General features: G+C 45.6%; 1 protein-coding gene and 1 pseudogene across 1 annotated transcript in view; one reads left to right on the top strand and one right to left on the bottom strand.

Annotated features, from left to right (window-relative positions):
• The window catches only part of DCLK3 (doublecortin like kinase 3), a 47,827-nt gene extending 35,435 nt beyond the window's left edge, over nucleotides 1-12,392 (bottom strand). The window contains exon 1 of the mRNA XM_030830126.2: nucleotides 12,254-12,392. Coding sequence (XP_030685986.1) covers nucleotides 12,254-12,335 — 82 coding nt within the window. The 5' untranslated portion in view covers nucleotides 12,336-12,392. The remainder of the gene's footprint in view (nucleotides 1-12,253) is intronic.
• Nucleotides 12,393-15,852: 3,460 nt separating this feature from the next.
• Nucleotides 15,853-17,796, top strand: LOC115838810 (transportin-1 pseudogene; annotated as a pseudogene).
• The last annotated feature ends 8,078 nt before the right edge of the window (nucleotides 17,797-25,874 follow it).

Raw genomic sequence — 25,874 nt, forward strand, 5'->3', positions numbered from 1 at the left:
AATGGTTCAGACAGGTTTGGGGGAGTCATTTGTAACCATGGAATAAAGCAAAGCTCACGGGATCATCCAGAGGAAATGGAGCCGGACGCAGACTCCTCAACAGGCAATAATACCTACGCAAAGCAGCCTCACTTTAGCTTTACTCCAGTTATTAAGCCATCCAGCATCCCAACTTGGCAAAATAAAGTCACCCAGTGCTCCTGAAGTGGGCAATAAACAAGTGAGCTCGTCCCTGATATCCCCGTAGACAGGATGATCTAAAAAAACAACTCCCTGAAGTGAATTAAGATTCCAAACAAAGAAGAGTGATGCTAGGGGAAAGCAGATTAAGGTACAAACTTTTCTTCCTTTAGGGAATTAAAACCGGGTTTGGTTTTCCTCTCATTGGAAAGTAGGGGAAATCGCAGTGCCAAGACCCTGACTGCATCCAACAGGTTCCGTAAAGCTCTACCAGCGGCCCCAATATCCACCCTGAGTGCCAGAGTCCAGGGGGGCCTCGCCTACACCTCTGCTGTCAGAGTACCTGGTGGTCCTCACTGCCATGGGAGCCTGCATGGCCACCACCAGCCCCACCTCCCAGGATGGCTACAAAGACCATAGCAAGATGGCAGGCAGAAGGTCACCTGCATATAGTAAGCATTCAGTCCCTCGTGGTTAAATCAGATTGACAACGGCAGCACCAAGGCTACAGCTCTTCTATTAAGAAGCCAATCTCAGGGACTTCCCTGGTGGTCCAGTGGTTAAGAATCCGCCTTCCAATGCAGAGGACAGGGGTTCGATCCCTGGTCGGGGAACTAAGATCCCATATGCCTCAGGGCAACTAAGCCCGTGCGCCACAACTTAGAGAGCCTGTGTGCCACAACTACAGAACCCATGAGCTGCAACTATTGAGCCCATGCACTCTGGAGCCCGCGTGCCACGACTAGAGAGAAGCCCAACTGCCGCAATGAAGAGCCTGCCCGCTGCAACGAAAGATCCCCTGTGCTGCAACTAAGACCTGACGCAGCCAAAAATAAATAATTAAATTAATTAATTAATAATTTAAAAAAAAGAAGCCAATCTCAGTGCGCAGAAACTTAGGTGGTTCACTCAAACAGACCGACTGCTGCATCTAGGCTTTTTGAGAGCATCCTTTACAAATATTTCCACAAAGACTGCTGCCTTCCGAGCCTTGATGGGGGTAGACCTTGGCAGCTCTGGCTTCTCTAGCTGTGGTTAAGCTTCTTCAGGATCCCTTGCAATGCTATCTCTTGGCGTTTGCCCAAAAATATATGATTTGCAGGGATGGAGTCTACTAAGTAAATGGGCCTTGCTTGGCAAGATTCCAAACACCCAGCCCTGATGCCAGGCATGTGTGGTAGACCATCCATAAACAGGTATTCCATGAATGAACCCAGTAAATCCACAGTCATGTGCAGGAAAACAGCCTTGTGGTTGAGTTCACAATCCTCAGAATGTGCCGGGTGATCAAAGCAATCCTGTACTCAGGATTTTTCAGCTGTTTCTGCCCCCAAATCTATCGAAAGCTACTCAGTCATCAACACACTATGGGGTCAGCACAGTCATGGACCCTGCAGGTGCCCACCCAGATGCTCTTACCAGGCAGCGGCTGCCGCTCACCAGCTCTTATGACTGATGGCGACAGGAAGGGTACAAAAGACAGGCTCCTTAGCCCACGGTAAGACCAGCTCCTTGGTGCAGTGCAAGCCCCAGAACTCCCAGCTGAGACCACATCCTTGCTTGGCTGTGTCTCCCGCTCACCTCGCTCCCCTACCTCCTTTTCCTGCCGGCCCTCCCCCCAAAATCACATGCACAAGAATCCCAATCTCAAGTTCTGCTTCTAGGGAACACAGACCCACACCACTGCCCCAAATTATGAGAAGTCTTTATATTTTATTATTTTATTTTATTTTGGCAGGAGGCCACGCTGAGCGGCATGTGGGATCCTCGTTTCCCCAACCAGGGATGGAACCCTCACCCCCTGCATTCAAAGCGCAGAGTCCTAACTACTAGACCGCCAGGGAAGTCCCAAGAGGTCTTTAAATTTAAAAAAAAGAAAAAAAAATTTTAAAAAAACAATGAACACTAAGTGTTTTTGTGTTTCGTGGCATTTTCCAAATTTGTAAGTAGAAGGCATTCCTTCTCTTGTGTTTCATTAAAAACAAAAGGCAATTAATTACCCAGAGATGCCTCGAGTGTCTTCAAGCTATTTCTTTCACACACCGTTCTTACCTTTGTTCAGGTCTGCGATGGATCTAATATCATTTCTCCAAGAAGTCTTCAACCCACTCTCAGTATGTATGAATATGTCTATGTAACACGTATGAAGACCCTCAACCGGCTCCACCTCCCTTCTTCACTCATCTTGCTTCTTCTTCATGGAAACTTACCACTATTGGTGTTACAACATTTGCTTTTGCTCTACAACATTTACAGATGCTTTAATCTGTCTCCCCAGCTCTCTAGGTCTGTTCTGATACAATAGCCATCAGCTACATGTGGCTATTTTCAATTTAAATTGAAATTAATAAAAATTGCTGTGCCTGGGCTTCCCTGGTGGCGCAGTGGTTGAGAGTCCGCCTGCTGATGCAGGGGACACGGGTTCGTGCCCCGGTCTGGGAGGATCCCACATGCCGTGGAGTGGCTGGGCCCGTGAGCCATGGCCGCTGAGCCTGCGCGTCCGGAGCCTGTGCTCCGCAGCGGGAGAGGCCACAGCAGTGAGAGGCCTGCGTACCGCAAAAAAAAAAAAAAAAAAATTGCTGTGCCTACCACAGTGGCATATAGTAGACACTCAATAAATATATGTGAGCCAAAAGAAAGGGTACAAATGAACTTATTTACAAAACCGAAGTAGAGTCACGGATGTAGAAAACAAACTATGGTTACCAGGAGATGGGGGTGGGGAGGGATAAATAGGGAGATTGGGATTGACATATACATACTACTATATATAAAATAGATAACTAATAAGAACCAGAGGTATAGCACAGGGAACTCTATTCAATACTGTGTGATGGCCTATATGGGAAAAGAATGTAAAAAAAAAAAAAGAGTGGATAGATGTATAACTGATTCACTTTGCTGTACACCTGAAACTAACACAACATTGTAAATCAACTACACTCCAATAAAAATTATAAATAAATAAATAAATAAGGTAAGTGAAAGAATGGTTCCTGGTGATCATCAGTGATTTCCTAATATCTAATTTGGTAACTTTTTACACTTTTTACACTTTATCAGAACAGGATGGAGAAATGAAGGATGGGCTAACTTAAGTGTTGGCACCCCACAGGGACAGGGCTGATGCTGTGTGTCAGGTAGGTGCCTCAACTGATAAATGCCAAGAAGCTCAGTGGCTACCATAATAAAAGGTTCTTGCTCCTATGAAATCTCATGTGGACTAAGCAGCCTTCCTCCATAGCACATCCTCCCGGGTTGCCGCAGTGGTGGGAGAGACACAATGGCAGTGCCTGCTTTCATGAGAAGTGACACACAGCACTTCCACCCATAGTCCAGTGGCTCCAACCAACCCAAAGGTCTTGGGTTGGACTCTCCCCAAAGCAGAGGCTGGGGAAAGGATTTGGGTTGATTGGGGAGGTGATCCTGGGATGTACTGGAGGAGGCGAAAGAAATGAGGCAGTACAGCATCACGAATGAGCAGGTTACTGCTGTGAGCAACCTGGACTCAGCTCTGCTGGGAACCTCTGGGGAGAACAGGTAGAGCATGGCCAAGGGTTGGCCCACCAGTGGGGCAAGGAAACTGTGATATGTATCCACCCATTCCCCTCTATCAGTGGTTCAGGGCTGCTTCTAGGAGCACTAACTACCCAGAACTTCTGGCTTTCCCCAAGAATGGTCCAACCATGCCCCTGCAACCAGAGAAAGCCCTCCAGTAGGATTGCAGTGCATTGTAGGGGAAACATCAGAATGAGGACTGTGGGCAGGGACTTAGCATCTGCTAAAGAAGGGAAGCATGTGGATATCTGGAGAGCACCAGCTGTCTCTATATAAAGACCCAAGCTCCAGAGGATTCTAGTTGTAGCCGATCCGAAACCAACAAAGCACGTGAATGAAACTGAACAACCAGCTTCATCCAACCCATTCCTGGAAAGATACTCCTGAAACCAAGGTTATTATTGCTGGGAGATCTGCTCATCCAATCGGCCCTGAGATCCAAAGATGCTCCTTGAAGGGTGCCCTGGACTAGTTTGTGGGTGTGGAGATGGCTGTTAGGAAAAATGCTCCACAAGTTTTGGGGGGATTCCAAGCCTGTTCACAAGTAGTATGTGGTCTCTGGGGGTGACCGGTAAGCACTTGCTTACAAACCATTTATCACAAGTTCCAAAGAGACGGAGCAGAGGAAGGGCACACGTATCCCTGGAGGGCCTGGGAGGTGCTGCCATGAAGGTGATGCCTACGAAGACGCCAAGAGACAAGTGGAAATTTGTCAGGCGTGAGGACAGGCAGGATGGAAGCCACTTCCAGCAGCTTGGTCCCGTTGGTGTATTAGGTTAGTAATTCACACAAAGAGGAAATACCAAGCTACCTTTTAAATTAATTAATGCTGAAAACCTTCATTAACACAAGATTTCACTCTAACCACCAGAGATTTGTTTCTGTGACATTTTTACTTGTGTGTTTGGGTGGCCTCGTGTTTTCTGCCCTCTGCTTCAACAAAGTGCAATTTCCATACTTCTTTATTTTCCAGGCTTCCATTTAACTGGCAGCACGCCTTCTCTCTCCTCGGAGAATTTTGAGCTTCTCTGTCCAAAAACACAGAGTGGAAAGTGAATCGTTGATGCTCTTCAAAACTGAAGGCAGGGCTTTCCTGGTGGCGCAGTGGTTAGGAGTCCGCCTGCCGATGCAGGGGACACAGGTTCGTGCCCCGGTCCGGGATGAGCCCACATGCCGCGGAGCGGCTGGGCCCGTGAGCCATGGCCGCTGAGCCTGCACATCCGGAGCCTGTGCTCCACAACGGGAGAGGCCACAACAGTGAGAGGCCCATGTACCGCAAACAAACACACACACACACACACACACACACACACACACACAAAAACAAACAAACAAAAAAATACTGAAGGCAGATCACTAAGCTCACATGATATGGGATGACAGCTTCAATCTCAAAACCATCCCCAATTTTTCAAATATTTTTCACTGTCCTCAAACATACAGAAGACAAAACAAGTGTGTGATTAATTAGGCAAAGTGTTACCAAGCCCTCTCCCATGGGTCAGAAGCAGCACTCACAAGAGACAGGCTAACTCAGAGCATCCGAATGAACCCTAACTAAATGTCCTGGAGAGGAAAGAACAGATACCCCAAGATGCAACAGCTCCTTGGAAACTGGTTCAGGAGGGCTCAAGTCAGTTAGCAAAGGTGGGATGGTGGATATGGCTGAACAAAGCTCTGCCCTAGGGGCTGCCCTGGTGGCGCAGTGGTTGAGAGTCCGCCTGCCGATGCAGGGGACACGGGTTCGTGCCCCCGGTCCGGGAAGATCCCACATGCCGCGGAGCGGCTGGGCCCGTGAGCCATGGCCGCTGAGCCCGCGCGTCCGGAGCCTGTGCTCTGCAACGGGAGAGGCCACAGCAGTGAGAGGCCCGTGTACCGCAAAAAAAAAAAGCTCTGCCCTAAAGCTCATCTGTTCTTCCCGTGGATGTGTGTGGTGCTCCCTCTCCTCCCCCTGGGCAGCGGCACCATCAACCCTGTCCCCTGCCCCCCCCTCAACCAAGAGTCAGCTGGGACTCCCATTCCCTTCCTTCACTGCCCACATCCAGTCAATCTCCACTCCAAGTCCTGGAGATTCCATTTACTTTTTTTTTTTTTTTTTTTTTTGGGCCACGCCACATGGCTCACGGGGTCTTAGTTCCCCTACCAGGGATTGAACCTGGGCCCTCAGCAGTGGAAGTGCCAAGTACTAACCACTGGGCCGCCAGGGAACTCCCTCTACTTCCTAAATGTCTCTCAAATCTGACACCTCCTCTCCATTCTCTTAACTACTTGCTGCTTGAATGCCCCTCCTCCACCATGACATCGGACCCGGACCATCTGTCTCTGGCTCTTCTTCCTACCCCTCACCTACCCACACACCTGGACAAAGTGAGGTCTCTAAACCATAAAGTGGGTCATCTTTCCCCTGCCTCAACTAAACACTCCAGTGGGTTTCCACCTGTTTCTCAAATTCTGCGGGATCCTCAGACATATTCTGGGGGTTCACAAGTTCTCCAAAATTATTTTTTGTTTAACTTTGTGCTTTCACTTTAATGAGCATCTTTTTAATAGAATATCAATAGAAACATATTCTAGAACATCCAAATGAGCATGTTATGACCAAGTACTGCCACATAATTCCACTGTGTGTATTCCTGCATTTATGGTATAGTTGGCAATAAGAAATATGATGATTATTATTATTTTAATTGTCACAGGCCAATGAGAAAACAAGTCAGACTTAATAGAGACAAAGGAAACTGATGAGAAAATTAAGCCATCATATTACCCATGTGGTACGGCACACAGCCTCCCATAAGAATGGAACAACTGTTTTTAGACCCAGAAACAATGATTTGGTTTTAGCAAGAGTGACTTCATCCATCACATTAAATTCATGGAGTTAATCTGAATTTACTCGATTTGTAGCTGTGTTGATATTTTATTCATATATTTGTTTTGGTTTTATGGTCATATGAGAGCTCTAAATATAAAGTGCTTAGACATATAATAAAAATAATTTAAGCCACCACTAGATGCTATAAGATTTCTTTTTCCTTTAAATAAATTCACATATTACTCCCATTTGAGAAACTTGGGCTTTCAGAATGAGGTTTAAGCTACAAAACAAGGCATACGTGGGAGAGACAGTGACATTCTCTGAACTTTCATCCACACACCCCTCATTGTTTCCCAGCCCCCTCACCATTGGTTCTGGCCAATGGGCTGTGGCATAAGCAACGATGCATCAGCTCTAGGCTGAAACACAGAAGAGCCAGAGAGTAACTCTCCCACAATCTCTTCCTACACTGGTGACCACATAGGCCAACTTTTCCAAATGGTGTGGCTGCAAGATGGGAAAGCTCTGTCAGCTTGGCCCTCTACTGACCTAGGAAGGACACACAGTGGAAGTGAGAAGTAACTGTTGTTGTGTGAAGCTACTAGATGATGAAGTTGATTTGTTACTGCAGCAGAGCTTAGCCTATCCTGACTAATACATCTTCAGGAACAGCAGTCTACCTCACTGACCAAGCCCTTCCCATCATACTCCAGGTTCCAAACAACGTTTAGTTCAATGACTTGAACACATCAAGTTGTTTCATGGCACCACCTTACCTTTGCACATGCTGTTCCTTAATCCTAGAATGTCATTCCCCACACTCTTCTGCCCTCTTCCCTATCCTGCCATTGTGATTCATCCTTTGAAACCTGGTTCAGATATAATTACCACCAGGACATTTCCCTCCCTTTTCCAACCCTCTTCCCCCCTTCACCATTACCCATCAACTCTACAGAATGCTTATCTTGCCATGTGATAATTACACATTTACATGCCTGTCCTTACCCCACCTCCAAACACACTGTGGCAGGGTCAGTGGCTTATTCATCTCCGCACTATCAAGACCAGCATGCAGCAGAAGTAGGCAGCATTTGGCCATTTGGCCAGGAAAAGCTTCCTCCAGGGGGCTGGTCCTAAGGCACTGGAAGGAAGTTAAGTTAGATCCATCACGCCCCTGGAGGAAACACCTGACTCAACAGGAACAAGACCAGTGAGTCTCAGCTGTCTCTGCCCCAGTCCCAGGCCAGACACGCCAAGGAATTCTGAACCCTCCCCATCATCTCCCCAAACACATTGCTCTTCAGCCCCCAGGAAGGACTCAGACTTTACCTGGGGCGGCGGGGTCGGGGGACGAGGGGAGCAGCCTAGGACCTTGTACTCGAAGTGTGGTCCACACTTAAGAACTGAGGAGCTAGTGAGAAAAGCAGAACCTCAGGCTCCATCCCGACTCCTGGGTCAGAATCCACATTTTAGCAAGATCCCCAAATGATTCATATGCCCAATAACATTTGAGAGGCACTGGCCCAAGGCACCCAAACAGAATCTCTCCAACCTGAAAGGTAACTTTAATAACAATACTTCTATACACTGATGTATGCAATTATATCTCAATAAAACTGGAAGAAGAAAAAAACTCATGAAAAAAAATAACAGTACTTTCTCTTCGTAATAATATCTGCAAAGTGCTTTACATCAGCGGTCCCCAGCCTTTATGGCACCAGGGACCAGTTTCATGGAAGACAAGACGGGGGGGGCGGGTAGGGGGGGGATTGTTCAGGCGGCAATGCGAGCGATGAGGAGTAATGGGGAGCGGCAGATGAAGCTTTGCTTGCCCGGCCCACTACTCACCTCCTGCTGTGCAGCCCAGTTCCTAACAGGCCACGGACCAGCCTTTTCAAAGAACTCCCCCACATACGAATCTTCAAAAGAGGCTCTGTGTTACCACCAGATGGTTTAGGCATTAACAGGAGGCTACCAAAGGAAAAAGTGGGAAACTCTGGGTACCAGATACGATAGCCCCCTAGATGCAAGGAAAGGAAACATCATCAGGCGAGAGCCTCTGACTAACAAAGGCTGTCCAAGCCCCTCACAAGCCCCGGTACTGGTCTGCAGCTTGGGGGCTGGGGACCCCTGCTTTGTATTACTCAATCCTCAGAACAATTTGCTCATGTCCATTTTACCAATGAGGAAACTGAGACTCAAAGTGTCTGGGTACCTTGCCCACTATCATACAGCTTTGAAGAGTCAGAGTCAGAATTTGAAGGCAATTCTGCTGGACTCAAGAGTTGTAACCCCCATCACCACCCACTACATGGCACCCTGCCATTCACAAGCACTTAGCCTTCCAGACCAGCTCTAGAGACCTCCGTGCCCCTTCACACAGCCGCTGGACAGTATTTCCCTCTATTCCATCACTTACTTCCAACACCACCATGCCTCCACATACACCACTGTCCCTGAGACACTTTCAGTTCTCCCTGGGCAAGGATTTTATGGGCTTGCTAAATGATTGTTTGATGAGTCAATGAAAATATTTCCCCTTCATCATCAGACAGCCCTCTGAGGATGGCTGGATAATTATTATTAAGTAAAGAAAGGTGAAGACACCGAGGTTCCCAGAGAAGTTGAATGACTTGCACCAGATCACCAGGAAGCCTCAGACCTCTGGGGATAGGATGGAACCGAACTCCTTGACTCCCAGGACAGCCCCTTCCACTCTCCCTGTATTTCCCTCTTCTGACCTACATTACCAGGCAGTTAAAAACATCCTTGTCGGGCTTCCCTGGTGGCGCAGTGGTTGGGAGTCTGCCTGACGATGCGGGGGGCGCGGGTTTGTGCCCCGGTCCGGGAGGATCCCACGTGCCGCGGAGCGGCTGGGCCCGTGAGCCGTGGCCACTGAGCCTGCGCGTCCGGGGCCTGTGCTCCGCGGCGGGAGAGGCCACGGCAGTGAGAGGCCTGCGTACCGCAAAAAATAAACAAAAAACCAAAAAACAAACAAAAAATTTCCTTGTCAAAGAACTCCCCCATATATGCATCTTCAAAAGGGGCTCTGTGTTACCACCAGATGGGCCAAATTTAGACATTAACAGGAGGCCACCAAAGGAAAAGGTGGGAAACTCTGGGTACCAGATACAATAGCCCCCTGGATGCAAGGAAAGGAAACATCATCAGGCAAGAGCCTCTGACTAACGAAGCCCGTTCAAGCCCCTCACAATGACCCCATGTCAAGGCAGAGGCTCCCTGGAAGGCCAGGCTGGTGGAGACACACCCACCCTCCCTGGAGTCTGTGGTATTGTGGTTCCACTGATCAAGACAGCCCTTTCTTTCCCTTTATTGTCTTTAGAAAGAAGCTAAGACATTTAATCAGCTCCACATGTAACCAGAGAAAAGCAACACACCTGCCTGAAATATTCAAATATTTAGGAAAACACAGGAGGGAAATTTCCCTTGAACTGGTTAAAAGGGGGATGAGAGAAGCCAAGAGTGAGATCTTGGGACAATGAAGCAACTCTCCATTTTGTTTTGCTTTTCTGAGCATTACACCCAAGCACCATGCCACCCATTGGGCACTGCCGAAGGCACCCAGATGAGAAGTTAATGGCCTGGGCACAGGGCTCCATCTGCTAGGAGGCACCTTGTGAAAATTCACACCAAGGCACTCTGCAGGCTAGCGCAGGCTACCCAGTGCTGATGATACAGCCCTACTCTAGAAATGTTTGATTGGGTTCCCTAGAATCAGATCCTGAGATAGGAATCCCTAGGAAAGTGTTTTATTGGGAAGTATTCCTAGGAAGAAACTGGTAGGGGAGTGAAGACGTGAGTCCAGAAAGAGAAGCAAACCCAGCAATGACCCCTGGAGATCAATGTGACACCACTCCACAGTGGATTTCTACAGACAGAGTATGTCACACCTGGCTGTGTCCCAATCAAGGGCAAGGGAGCGGGACTATATACACTCCGGCACCCATCAGGCATTGGTTAGGGGCTGCCCCCAAGGGAGATGGCAACTCCCAGGCCCGCCTTGCTCTCAGCTCCTTCAGACCAAGCAGACTCCAGCAGCCCCAACAAAGATGATCATCCTCCAACGAAGGGGAGGGGCTGGCGGCTGGGAGTGAAAGCGTCCAGGGTACCAGTGTGCACAAAGGGCTCTGAGGGGACACTGTGTCACACTGAAGTACCTGTGACAGTCCAGGGTCCAGTATTCCTTTCTCCAAGTTTTGCCCAAAGCCTGACCATGATAACGCTGACTCCATCTCAGCTATTCTGCGGCCTCACGGGGTTCTCACATTTCTTTGAGCTCACCATAAATGTACCTGGCTCAAAGACCTTTCAGACCTTCATGGAATGAGTTACAGAGCATCTTTCAGATATCGTTTTCTGCCTCTCTGTTCTTTTTCCAGGGAAGCATTTTCTGGCACCACCCAAAGCAATCCAAATATTAAACTGAAATGCTTTTATGAAGTTGGGCTGCCAGGCAAACCCAACATCCTTTTTCTTTTTTTCTTTCTTCCTGGGGCCCCTGTTTCTTGCTACCTTGCCCCTTAAGGATAAGCACAATGCTTGGCTACTACTCTAGATGCCCCATTCATTGTGATTGTGATTGTCAGCTCAACACTAGCCAACAGATCACCTCTGTAAGCTGTGACATGGACTAACTTCACAGCTCCTAACACAACCATAAAGGCCCAGGACCACCTAATGCCAAGACAATCAGGAAGGAAGGACCCAGCTTCAAGTTGGCAGCTGTGATCTTGGACAACACAGCAAGTAAATGAAAGGAGATGGAATCCACAGGGAAGGGGGTAAGACAGAGGGAGAACTAATGCTGGAAATGAATAACAGCGGAGTTCTCTCCACAACTTCTCCTCAACCCCCACTCCCAGCAGGCGGATACCCCGAAAAGGTGTCTCCAGACGCCTCTGCCCAGCCCTGCACAGTCTTCTTCCCACCTTACAACACCTCGCCCCCAGAGCCAGACACCCAAGGCAGTATAAATGCGGTCCTATATTTGAAATTATTGATGGGATATTTCACGAACTCATTTTCTTTTTTCTGTTTATGCCCAGACGCTCTGCCTCTAGCCTTTTCCCCTATAGTCTTTAGTTCTTCTGTGTGTTTCTTTATCTAGTTCTAAGGAGAATTTCCTTTCCTTTAGCTGGGTCACAAGAGCTGTGGAAACCTGGGTTTAAATCCCAGCTTGGTCGCTATTAAGCCATGTGACCTTGTGAACCTCTGCTTTCTCATCTGACAAATGGGGATAAATCCACCTTCCTTACAGGTCTGTGGAGAAGATGGATGAAATGAGGTCAACTCTAGGTAAAGCACCTGACATGTCGACATGCTCAATAAAGCCCGGCTCCCTCGCGGGCGCCTTCCCTCTCCGACAGCCCCACCGCACCTCCCAGGATGCCCCCGCGTTTCCCAGGCCAGCCCCTCTGGACAGCGAGGGACAGGAACCCAGATGGGGACAGCGTTAACCCCGACCCCGAGCAGGCGAGCTTCAGCTGGTGTGGCCACACACACACACACACACACACACACACACACACGCACCGCGCTTGCTCCGGGTACCCCCGCGGGACCGGCACTGAGGCCCCACAGCGCACGGAGCGGGGTCTCGAGTCGGGGAGACACAAGGGCTTCCCCTACGCCGGCGGCGGCCCCGACCTGGTGGGCGCCAGAGCGCATGGTACTTACCCGGGGCGGGCTGAGCAGGGCAGCTGGGGGCGGGTCGTGCGGGGGGCGGCGGCGGGCGCGGGGCGGGCGAGGCGGCGGGCATGGCTCGGAGGCCCGGGAGCTAGGCGCAGGGCTTGGAGGCGCGGGGCCGCGGTTCGACGGCGGGGCGAGCGCGGCGCAAGCGGCGAGGAACCCGCTCCGCCCTCTCTCCTCGTTCCCTCCCGCCGCCCGCCCCGCGCCGCGCAGCGCCGGGCAACAGCCACGGGGAACGTCTCTGGGGGCGCCGGCTTAGCAACAGCGCGCCGCCCAGCCTTTCTCCCAGCACCCGCACCCGCCCCGCCCTGCTCCGCGCGCCGAGCCGGGCGGGGCCCGCTTTGAACTTGCTCACGCCCCCCCAGTCTTCTCCAGGGAGCGCCCGAGGTGGCCCTCGGGGACCCTTCCGCAGCCCGCCTCTGTCAGATCGCAGGGCGTGCCCTAGAGCCAGGCGCGGTCGGGCTTTGAAACTGAGCCTCGCCCACGTTCTCTGTGGGTGGCGGACCAAAGGCGTCCCCAGGACCCGGGAAGTCCTCGCCCCTCCTGGTCGTTCAGAGACCAGGCTTCCCTCACTGATCCCTTCCTCCTACCCCATCCCCGCTACGCTCACACATTGACCCTGCAGCCGTCCTATATCCTGCTTGCCCCACAGATTCAGAGAACTGCTCACATGCCGTCCACACCCGTGACCTCAAAGATACAGCCTGCAAACCTCCCTCCAGCCTCACGTCTTCCTGGTACCATCTAAAAGCTGCTCAGTGCCCCTTGCGTTGTTCTACCCTTTCCAAGCCCACCACACGTCTAATCCTCCCATTTGCAGATAGATGCCCCATGTCTGCAGTCACAATCCCATCTCCTCAAAGACTAGCTCCCAGGCCTCTCCTGGGAGAGATGATTAATGCAGGGAAGACCATGCCCATGTAGGGGAGCAGAATTTGCCACCCCAAACGATGTCTCTTTGGAATATTATTTTAAGCTAGTTATTTTCTGAGAAACAGCAGACGTGGGAAAAACTCCGAAAACCAAGTAGGAGTTACCCCTGTGTAAGAAACATTTACATTTGTAAAGGAAATCTCCATTTATTAGGTGTCTCTTTCACCGTACCTGGAAGAGGAGAAGGACCAAATCTCTCAAAGTTCTTTTTTTTTCTTTCATTTCTAAGTCTTTCCTGAGTATTGTCACCTCATTTCTGAGTTTTTCTTTTTTTATTATTATATGAAACATATATTGTTATTTCTCAACATTTTTAAAAGGCCCTGATATAGAGCAAGTATTATTTTCCAAAATTATTTGAGCACACAGTTATATTAATATATCATGAAGAAATGGTTCTATAGAAGGAATAAATGAGAGTTCATGTTCAAGAACTAAGGAAAGGTATTTAAAGACATTTCCCCCCCCCCTTTGGTCCACTCTGCGAGGCTTGTGGGATCTTAGTTGAACCCCAGACCTCGATAGTGAAAGCACGGAGTCCTAACCACTGGACCATCAGGGAATTCCCTAGAAATTCTAATCAATGGAGAAAGCGATGACAAATCTGCATCACAACCTTCCCCTTGTTTACTGTGCTTTTCATGGTAACCTTTACACCCTCAAGATCCTCTTTTGTCTTTAGGTGAGGATGGTGTTTAAGGTGAGGGCTTCAGCCATTTAGAAAGTTACTCAAGTTTTTCTGGGGCTGTCTCATGTATGCATGTTATTAAACTTAGCTTCATTTTTCTCCTGTTAGTCTGTCTCATGTCAATTCTGAGACCAGCCAGAAGATCCTAGAAGGTAGAGGAAAATTTGTTTCTCCCCAACACCCACATCTCCACATGGCCACTGACATGATTACAGCAATGGTCTTGATGTTGCCTTGATCCATCAGGTCACAGAGTGGGCTTGTCTGATGTTGGTGTTCTGTGAAATTGTTCACGTTCCGCAGAACACTAAGACTGAGGCCAGATCTGCTCCTGTATGTCAGGGTCTGTCTTTCTCTTCCTCACACATAACGAAATCTAGGAGAAGGCTATTCCATGCTGGTTCAGCATCTCAGGGGTAACCTTAGGTATAAATCTCTTTCCAGGATTCCACATGGCCCCCTTCAACATATTGCCTTTTCCCCTCAGACTCAAGACTGTTGCCTCAGGGTCACAAAATGGCTGCAACAACCTCTGGAAGCCATTGTGTGCAAAGGAACTTCTGCTTCCAGCTGGTTTGATGGCCAGACAACCCAAAATGATCATCAAGGACCATTTTCAGCAATCCAGTTCACCAACAGTGAACAAAATGACAAAGGACCTGCCTCCCAGTCTCTCCCCACTAGTCAGGGGAGGCAGGTAATGAAATAGCAAGTATGGTGCTAAATGGTGTGGAGAAAACAAAGGAAGGAAAAGGGAATAGGGAGTGGGGACTGTTGTTATTTTAAGTTGGGCAGACTGGAAAAGCCTCACTGACAAGATGACATTTGAGCAAAAGCCTGAAGGAAGAAACTATTTGGAAATTTCTCTTGGAGGTAAGTGCCCCTCAGCTACTTAAATATTTCCTTTTTAGAAGCCATTGCAGCTACTCTTCCTGGCCCTATGATTTAGGAGCAAACAAAAGTTTTAAAAACTGAGTTTTAGGGTAAGGTTTAACTCTCATGGAGGAGAATTCAGATGACTTGTATTTTCTTTCTTGAAAAGCAGCAGTTCAGCAATGTTTAATTACTGGCTAGATAATCATTTATATGTTCATTATATACACATTAAACATACAAGGAACAACTTAGCTCAAGTTATCAGATTACCTCCCAGCAGTGAGGGATAAACGTGATACATCTTTTTTTTTTTTTTTTTTTGGCCACAGCGTGCCGTGCAGCACGTAGACTCTTAGTTCCCTGACCAGGGATCGAACCCATGCCCCCTTCAGTGGAAGTGTGGAGTCTTAACCACTGGACTGCCAGGGAAGTCCCTAAACATGATACATCTTCTCCAACACTGGAAGAAAATGCTAGTTACCTACTCCTATTCTCCCTTTCTGACCTAGTAACAGACCCCAATTTTAAGCTGACCACACTGCAACCTAGAATAAAGAATAGATTTTCTAGCCTCCCTTTGTTACCGAACCAAACTAGGGTCTGCTCACCCACCACGCAGCAAAGACAATCTACTGACACCAGATTGTGATGAAGGAAAGTACAGTGTTTATTGCAGGACACCACACAAGGAGAATGGGCAGCTCATGATCAAAAGACCTGAACACCTCCATGGCTTTTAGGGAAGGGTTTTCAAAGGCAACATTTGGGATGAGGGTTGCAGCGCGTGGACTTCCTTCTGATTAGTTGGTGGTAAGGTAACAGGGTGATGTTTCAGGAATCTTAATCATCAACCTTCTGGTTCCAACCCGTCTGGGGTCTACTTGCTTGAGGTCAGCACGTAGTCACCATCCTCCATCTGGGTAGCTGGTCTCAGTTTCTGCAGAACAATTTAAAGATATGTGTCGGTTCCTTGCGCTCAGTGGCCATGGCGGCAGCAGCAACAGACATTAGCGGCCCAGCTGCTAGGATCAGTTCCCCTGGGTTTCACCATCCCAGACTTCCTTCAGGGCGCCCCAGGCAGCAAACCAAGATGGAGTATGAGTGGAAACCTGACGAGCAAGGGCTTCAGCAGATCCTGCAGCTGCTGGAGCCCCAGTCCCCCGACACCACCATCCAGAAAACCATTCTAGAAACTGGAACAACTCAATCAATATCCAGACTTTAACAACTACCTGATTTTTGTTCTTACAAAATTAAAATCTGAAGATGAACCCACAAGATCATTGAGTGGTCTCATATTGAAGAATAACGTGAAAGCACACTTTCAGTATTTCCCAAATGGTGTAACAGACTTTATTAAGAGTGAATGTTTAAACAATATTGGTGACTCCTCTCCTCTGATTAGAGCTACTGTAGGCATTTTGATTACAACTATAGCCTCCAAGGGAGAACTGCAGAATTGGCCTGACCTCCTACCAAAACTCTGTAGCCTGTTGGATTATGAAGATTACAACACTTGTGAGGGAGCATTTGGTGCCCTTCAGAAGATTTGTGAAGATTCTGCTGAGATTTTAGATAGTGATGTTTTAGATCTTCCTCTCAACATCATGATTCCTAAATTTTTACAGTTCTTCAAGCACAGTAGTCCAAAAATAAGGCCTCATGTTGTTGCATGTGTCAATCAGTTTATCATCAGGTGGAACTCAAGCTGTGATGTTGCACTTTGATTCCTTTATTGAGAATCTCTTTGCATTGGCTGGTGATGGAGAACCAGAGGTACAGAAAAATGTGTGCCAGGCACTTGTGATGTTGCTTGAAGTTCGAATGGATCGCCTGCCTACTCACATGCATAATGTAGTTGAATACATGCTACAGAGGCCCCAAGATCAAGGTGAAAATGTGGCTTTAGAAGCCTGCGAATTTTGGCTTACTTTGGCTGAGCAACCAATATGCAAAGATGTACTCATAAGGCATCTTCCTAAGTTGATTCCTGTGTTAGTGAATGGCATGAAGTACTCAGATATAGATATTATCCTACTTGAGGGTGATGTTGAAGAAGATGAAACAATTCCTGATAGTGAACAGGATACAAGGCCACGTTTTCATCGATCAAGGGCAGTGGCTCAGCAGCATGACAAAGATGGAATTGAAGAGGAAGGTGATGATGACGATGAAATTGATGATGATGATACAATTTCTGACTGGAATCTAAGAAAATGTTCTGCGGTTGCCCTAGATGTTCTTGCAAATGTGTATCGTGATGAACTTTTGCCACATATTTTGCCCCTTTTGAAAGAATTACTTTTTCATCATGAATGGGTTGTTAAAGAATCAGGCATCTTGGTTTTAGAAGCAATTGCTGAAGGTTGCATGCTGGGCATGATTCCCTACCGACCTGAGCTCATTCTTCACCTTATTCAGTGCCTCTCTGATAAAAAGTCTCTTGTGCGTTTCATAACGTGCTGGACTCTTAGCCGCTATGCACACGGGGTAGTCAGCCAGCCCTCAGACACATACCTGAAGCCATTAATGACAGAACTGCTAAAACGTATCCTGGATAGTAACAAGAGAGTACAAGAAGCTGCCTGCAGTGCCTTTGCTACCCTGGAAGAGGAGGCTTGTACAGAACTTGTTCCTCACCTTGCTTATGTACTTGATACCTTGGTCTTTGCATTTAGTAAATACCAGCATAAAAACCTGCTCATTCTTTATGATGCCATAGGAACGTTAGCAGATTCAGTAGGACATCACTTAAACAAACCTGAATATATTCAGATGCTAATGCCTCCACTGATCCAGAGATGGAACATGTTAAAGGATGAAGATAAAGATCTCTTCCTTTTACTTGAGTGCCTATCTTCAGTTGCCACAGCCCTGCAGTCTGGCTTCCTTCCATACTGTGAACCTGTGTATCAGCCTGTGTAAACCTAGTACAGAAGACGCTTGCACAAGCAATGCTGAACAGTGCTCAACGAGATCAGTATGAGGCTCCAGATAAAGATTTTATGATAGTGGCTCTTGATTTACTCAGTGGCCTGGCTGAAGGACTTGGAGGCAACATTGAACAGCTAGTAGCCCGAAGTTACATTCTAACACTAATGTATCAGTGCATGCAGGATAAAATGCCAGAGGTTAGACAGAATTCCTTCGCCCTGTTAGGTGACCTGACAAAAGCTTGCTTCCAGCATGTTAAGCCTTGTATAGCTGATTTCATGACAATATTGGGAACCTACCTAAATCCAGAGTTCATTTCAGTCTGCAATAATGCCACATGGGCAACTGGAGAAATCTCCATTCAAATGGGCGTAGAGATGCAGCCTTATATTCCTATGGTGTTGCACCAGTTTTGCACCAGACCCAACACACCAAAGACGTTGTTAGAGAATACAGCAATAACAATTGGTCATCTTGGTTACATTTGTCCTCAAGAGGTGGCTCCCATGCTACAGCAGTTTATAAGACCCTGGTGCGCCTCTCTGAGAAACATAAGGAACAATGAGGAAAAGGATTCAGCATTTTGTGGGATTTGTACCATGATCAGTGTGAATCCCAGTGGAGTAATCCAAGATTTTATATTTTTTTGTGATGCTCTTGCATCATGGATTAATCCAAAAGATGATCTGCGAGACATGTTCTGTAAGATCCTTCATGGATTTAAAAATCAAGTTGGGGATGAAAATTGGAGGCATTTCTCTGACCAGTTTCCACTTCCCTTAAAAGAGCATCTTGCAGCTTTTTATGGTGTTTAATCTCAAACACTTATGCTACAGTCCCATAATTAGGGGTCCTTCAGTCTTGGAGACTATGAGGGAGCCTCTGCACCCAGGGAAGATGTTACCCTTTACAGGGAGGAAGGGTAAACCAGTAAGGAATACAGTACAGTCCCAGCCCTACTGGGAGGGGCTGGAGGGAGGTGTTGTCGTCACTGTATTAAGTCGCTGTTGGGAAACGTTTTAACATCTGGAGCCTTTGTGGGTGGAAACCTGTCTCCAATTACAACGCTGCACTAGATGTGAAGAGGCAAAAAAAAAAAAGAAAAAGTTATTCAATCTACTCACAAAACAATACATTCTGGAATATTATGGGGAATTGTACCAAAACAAGAACCATATAAATGAGGCATAGGGATGAGAAAGAGGAAAAATTCTATAGCACAATAAAGGAAACCTAAGAATGGGGATTAGAAAACAATAAAGTTTTTTTTTTTTAATTTAAAGGTTTTTATAAAATTTCCCACATGATGGGGACTTGTTCTTGCATACTGATGAAGAACTACACAAATGAAAGCTAATAAGAGTTAAAATCAGCTTGCCTACCCATAGTAGAAGCAGGTTCTTGGAAGTTACAATTTAAGGTACCCCAAAATGTTGGAAATAAAACAAAACAAATTTAAACAATGAAGCACCCTGTGAAATGCCAAATGAGTCACTCCTTTTACCTCTGTGGGATGGGCAGGGAGGGAGGAATAAATGGGGTTGGACATATCAAACTAAAGATTGACATCTTGACTTTGCATTAAGACGTTAATGTAGTGGATATAATTTGATGGTTGTACTTCATTAGATTTAATTTCTCGGCCAAGAGGTCATTTTTTTTTTTCATTGTTTCACTGTGCCTTTAACCTTTTATTAAAAGGAATTTTTTTTTTTACATCTTTATTGGAGTATAATTGCGTTACAGTGGTGTGTTAGTTTCTGCTTTATAACCAAGAGGTCACTTTTAAAGTGCAGTTTAAGGTTCAGGCATGCATTCTGGCTCATAAGGATTGAAAGTACTTTAAATGAGTGGGAAAGTAGCATGCTTGCATCACATAGAGCGAGATTGGTATTCAGTTACCTCTGTTGTGCCAGTTTGTGTTGCAGTTTACCAATTCAATATAGCCCTCATTTAAAATTCCTTTTTAAGATTTGTGGATTTTATTTTTATTAAGAATACAGATATAAAGTACTGTAGTTTACAGCTAGGCCTTGAAATATCTTTTTAGGATCTGTTAGGAATAAGATTGATATTGTATTGTGTGTGACCTGCACAATGTGGAAAGCTGATATGCCTGTGCAACATCTTTGCCTGTGTGCTGTCAGTGTGATGTGCTTTCTGCATGGCTATATACTACTAGTGATTTTATCAAAACTTCTAAAACTTAAATTACATGGTAAAGGATCTGTAAGAGGCTGCATAAATGTTAGTTGGCACATAAACACAATTGTAGAAGTTGAAGACATGATTGCTATATTTCAGCGTTTATTCCCACTCAACATATTGCCTTCTAAGCTTTCTTTTTTGGTTCACAGCAGGATCTTAAAGATATGTTTAAGTTAATGGATGTAAGGCAGGGTTCCTACACTGTACTGGCACATGTTGGTGGCCCTCTGTGCCCTAGATATATGCACACAGTGTGCAAGTAAAAAGCTACAGAGTGAAAGTTGGTTTGGATCCTCTTCATTTGTTTAGCTTTTCTGTTATTTTTCTCTACTTACATGTATTTCTGTGAATAAATCGTTGTTAAGTTAAAAAAAAAAAAAACAGATATGCGTCAGATTATTATGCATATTCCTTGAGGAGGAACCCGGACTCTGTTTTATCATTGAACTATTGTTTAAGCTATCCTTACTTTTCTTGCTTGACGGCTTTTCCTTTGTTTCTGCATTCCCTCACGTCCCTAATTAGTAACTGCTTGAGTCCACTTTGGAACTCAGGAAAAGCCTAGGAGACTAAAGCCTTTTTCTGCAAACAAGAAACAGGGGACCCAGTGGACTTTTGTATCTGGAAAGGGCCCACAGGGACCTGCTCAGTGTTACCCGCCCCCACCTTTTCTTTAACACTCCTCCATCCTGAAGGGTACAGGGGCGGGAGAAGAAAGGGAATAAAGCTTTGGATAGAAACTTAGCAGGGGAACTCCGTTTTAGGGGGACTCAGTTTCACTGTCTACCTCTCAGCCCTCACCTCCTGCCAGTCCCCCAGGGATGCTCTGGGCTCCAGCTAGTGCAAATTCCTTGCTTTGTCTCGGGCAGCATCTGTTTCCATCCACTGCTCCATCTGCCCCCGTGCAGCCCTTACTCAGTCATCATCTCCTCACCCTAAGTAAACTGCCAATGCACGATTCAAGCCCTAACTCCCTACCAGCAGGAAGATAGGAAAGTAGGGTGTTTGAAATGGCTGCATCGTGGTCAATCTGGTTTCCCTCCAGTACTGACAAGTGGCACATTCCATTCAGCCGGTGATTCCTATCGACCTTGAAGTCAGTCAGAATGCCTCTGTTGGCTTCAGCAGACTCATCCCATTTGACCCAAGTCCACTTACTCCAGTAGACTTCTTTCAACAAGGAAGTCAGGGAATTCCCTGGTGGTCCAGTGGTTAGGACTCAGCGCTTTCACTGCTTTCAGCTGCTGGGGCCCAGGTTTGAACCCTGATCAGGGAACTAAGATCCTGCAAGCCGAGCGACATGGCCAAAGAAACAAAAATCAAGGAAGAAGTCGAAACTCTTGCCTAAGATAAAATGAAGGATTTCCTGTGGAGGACATTAATGCATACGATCACTCTTCTCACTCTGGTTCAGATAACTGTGTGTCAGCTGTGTGTATACATGATTTCAGGAATATATCAAAGATACGATACCACTTTTTCTGGATACAAGCCCCTGCTTTTAAACGAATCAGTTTATTTCCGATGTCTGCTAAACTTACCATCTGGGCCCTCCCGATGCCCAAGAATATGGCACTCGGTGCGGTAAAAAGCAAGATGCAGATAATTGTTTCTGTATTATAGCAATAAAAACAAACTCACTTGCAAAACTACTAAATGATCTTCAAATGTGGAATGGTAATAAAAGGTAAGTCTGAAATATTCTCCAGCCCTTACGGTATAGTAGCAGATTCAGGGCAAGATTTCAAGTATCATAGGACATGACATTCTCAGAACACTGCCTATAATTAGGCATAAAAGCTAGAAAAATTGGGCTTAAGTCTGAAAAAGATAGACTGTAGTACAAAAATATGTGTAATCTCTCTTGAATTACCAAACTTGCCCTCAAAAAAAGGAAGAGATAATAAGTAAATGATATCCAGTCCTAAGATTCCAGAATAAAACACATAGGCACACAGTTAAAGCTGTACATATACACAAGCATGTTTGCAAAGTGTGATGTATGGTTCATGCCTATGTATGGGCCACACTGAAATTGAGCATGTTATAAAGAAATTCCTCAGTTAGGGCTCAAATTGTCTTACATAAAAATTTTAAATAAATATATTAGTGATTCAGTTGGCCTCAAATAAATTCTTCCTGTTCGTCTTAGTATCATATAAAGGATAGAAGTTCACCTTGGATATGGGTGCTGTCCTCAAAGATAAACAGAAACAAAGTAGACAGACCTTTCCTGATTCTTATATTTAGCTGAAAGTTGCTGCTGTGGGACAGGGGTCTGCAAACTATACAGACAGTGCAGCCAAATCTGGCTCAGTGCCAATCTGTGTAAATAAAGATTTATTGGAATACAACCATGCCTATTCATTTACATATTGTCTATGCTGCTTTTGAATAGTTGTGACAGAGACCATATGACCCACAAAGCTAAAACTATTTATTATCTGGTCCTTTACAGAAGAAGTTTGCAGACCCCTGCTGTTGTGTCGGCACATTCTGTGTTCTGTCTTTGGATGAAATGGAGAAGTGCAAGCCACCAAATTTTACTTCCTTATGTGTTGAATAATGATGAGAACTGTTTTGGAAAAAAATTAAAGTTTCTCGTTCTCAGGTTTGCAACAGTCATTTTGCTTTAATCTAACCCTGTTGGCGTCCAACCCACTTGGTAGATTTAACTCCTTCTCTGAATATTCTTAAAATCTCTACCAAGTGGAGAAGCCCAGTATGGGAAGAGAGATGAACATTTCTGAACCATCTATCAGGAGCTTCCACAGAGGGACCCCTCTTTTAAAACCCAGAACTCTGTGAGATAGGGTCATTTTTGCCATTCTTCTGAGGCTGTCTCCTCTTTTTAAACACTTGAGAAAGCCGAGAATCAGAGAACTTAAGAAACTCAGCCAAGGTCACACAATAGCATAATAATATGCAGAGGCAGAATTGGAATCCAGGTCTGTCTGATTCCAATGCACATGCTCCTTCCACCATACCTTGCTGCCTGATCAATGTATTCATTTATTCACTCAGTGAATAATCACTGAGCACTCTGGGGGTATCTGCTATGTTCAGTCATTATGTCAAACCCCGAGGACACAAAGATCACGAAAAACAATGAAGAGGAATTGACCAGGGTTACATTTCAAATAAGATTGATGTGACCTCCCACAGGTCAGAATCCCCTCAATCCATAATTTAATTTAAAAAATTAAGAGTATCCATATCCTTATGAAAGATAGTTCCATGATTATATCTTCCTAAAAGAGCTAGTGTTGACTAATTAGATTGTAACCCTGAAGTATAAGCATAATATATAGACTGTTGACATCATATCAGAGAAGTTGCCTGGCTCATGAATTAAAGCAATTTCTCAAACCAATTTAGTTTTTAAAAATCTAGATTACCTTTGAATTTCTATTAACCACAATACCAGACTTAATTCTGGTGTCCTGTTGGCATGGTACCCACCAGACAGTGATGACCTACATAGTCACTATTCCCTAGTCTCTAACTTGGGTGTCATTATTTCTTCAATGTAGTCTTGGGCAATTTTTTTTTGTCTAACGCTGAAGATATTGGAAGTTCATTTTACAATCTTGACAGAGCATCTTTAATTTCCAATAGCTCTGGTTACTTAAGTGATGATTATATTATTTCTTTCCACTGAATCTTCATAGCTGTATGAAGCCTTTCATAGAATCCTCAAAGTGGTAAAAAAAAAAAAAAGTATTATACACATTGCAACTCTAAATAGTGTTTTATATGTAAATAGTGAAGATTCCAGTAGAAACAGCAAATGTGAATGAATCTGTGCTGGAACAAGTGACTGGTATGTGGTTTCACACAGTCAGAAAGGTTGTTTGTTTTAAAAAAGCAAGTAGGATGGGAATTCCCTGGCAGTCCAGTGGTTAGGACGTGGCGCTTTCGCTGCTGAGGGCCCGGGTTCAATCCCTGGTTGGGGAACTGAGACCCTGCAAGCCGGGTAGTGCAGCCAAAAAATAAAATAAAATTTAAATAAATAAGCAAGTAGGAGCCTCAACAGTGAATATGTGAAATCTGATCATCACTGCATCAGCAATCTACTGACCCCTAATGCTCAAGGACTGTCTATCTTGAAACTGTCACAGTTGGCAGGAAGTTATCTATACATTTGTTATTCTCAAACCGAGCACAGTGACAGAACCACAGTTACAGGTAAACCAAATCCTCCCCACTCACCCCAGAATAAGTCACATATTCCAGTGTGAAACTGACCAACAATTAATGGCTGAAAGAAAGACTAAGGCTCTCGTGCATCACTCCACTTTGAACCCCTTATAGCAAAAACAGGAGTAAGTATCTTGTAAAATCAACCACAGTAGTCAGGACAAAATTACGCCTAGAAACAAAGCAGAGATGGTTATTGGCAAAAGTCCTTACCAAATGACAGCATAGGAAGTCCCGTAAAATCGGTGGGACATACAAGAGGAAGGAGTAACCTGTATTGTGTGTGTGTGCATGATAGAAGTTTCTTCAACTTAGATTGGGACAAAACACTGCAAAAAGTAATCTAGCTGTTGACACAAGCATAGCACATACACAAGGGAGAAGCGCTCAATGACTTTCATGCAGCAGGAGGAGAGATTGTTTGCGCAGCTCTGTTGTAAACTAGAAAACAAGTGTTGGGTCGCGGTTAATGGAGCATCAGCCACACCTGAAGCAAAAAAGAGTATTTCTGTATAGTTCAGGGCCTGCTCCTGCAGGCCAGTCCATACATAGCTTTATTGACAGAGATCAGGCAGTGGTCATCAACATGCCATCTGGTTGGGGTATCATGTCAAGGGAGCCACTGAAAATCACGAGCATGTTCAAATCACAGCGACTTAGCCTCTGCCCTCTTGGCATGCTGTGAGAAGAAATGGGCAACAAGAATCTGTTTTGCATGATTTATATGAAACATACTCAAGTATGATAGCAGTCAAGAAGAGGTGTGCTTCCATTAAATTATGGAGAGGAGGATGAGGTTATAATAATGGTTTTTTCATGTCGCTGATAATGTAAAGAAAGACCTCTTCTGTGATTCCAAGGGGCAAGTGTCAGTGACATGCTTAGAGATGGTTGAGCTTCTAATCTCAAACCTCACAATTGTAAATATTGAAAATAAGATAGCAGGGGAATTCCCTGGCAGTCCAGTGGTTAGGACTCCGTGCTTCCACTGCCGGGGGCTCGGGTTTGATCTCTGGTTGGGGAACTAAGATCCCACATGCTGTACGGTATGGCCAAAAAAAAAAAAAAAAAAAAAAAGAGGTATCAGAATTTCACAAGGAGGTTGAACTGTGGTACAGAAGACTCTATCACCAAGCAGGATTTTTTCCTCAACATTTATTTTCTTCATTCATCAGAGAAAGAAGTCAATATGTTACTGAACCTGTTAAAAAGTCACATTCAAACATTGTACCAGACCATGAAGAAATTCTTTCCTGGGCCAAGTCAATCAAGGGCAGAACAGGACTGCAAGCAATGTTCCCTTCCAGGCTCAAACATTCACCCTCCTGGGATCCCAATGCAGTGTAACTGTCGGCCTAGCAGCCTTGGAGCACAGCCTTCCCTAAGAAATTGCTCCAATATCCAAACCAATTAACAGAGCTATCAATACACCTTCTGGTGTCCTGTGTGCCTAAAATTATGATTTAGAAGAAGCAAAGAGTTAGAAAAGAAAACAGCTGGAGAGTTAGCATGACCTACTATTCAAGCTGGCAGATATAGATACCTTAGTGGGGGGAAAAATACTCTTCTCCTGGGTGATCTGAAACTATTATTATTAATCTTGAGTTTTTAATGTCATGCTTTGTAATATTTGGAAGTTGTGATGATTTTTTTGAACCTAAAGTTGGTAAATGGTGTGATCCAAATTCCCATGAGTTGTCTAAATTTAAAAACAGAATAAATTCTCAAGTAAGCATATTAAAAACAAACAAAAAGCTACTGCAGCATAGC

The sequence above is a fragment of the Globicephala melas genome, chromosome 11 (assembly GCF_963455315.2).
Source record: "Globicephala melas chromosome 11, mGloMel1.2, whole genome shotgun sequence".
Taxonomy (NCBI): Eukaryota; Metazoa; Chordata; class Mammalia; order Artiodactyla; family Delphinidae; genus Globicephala; species Globicephala melas.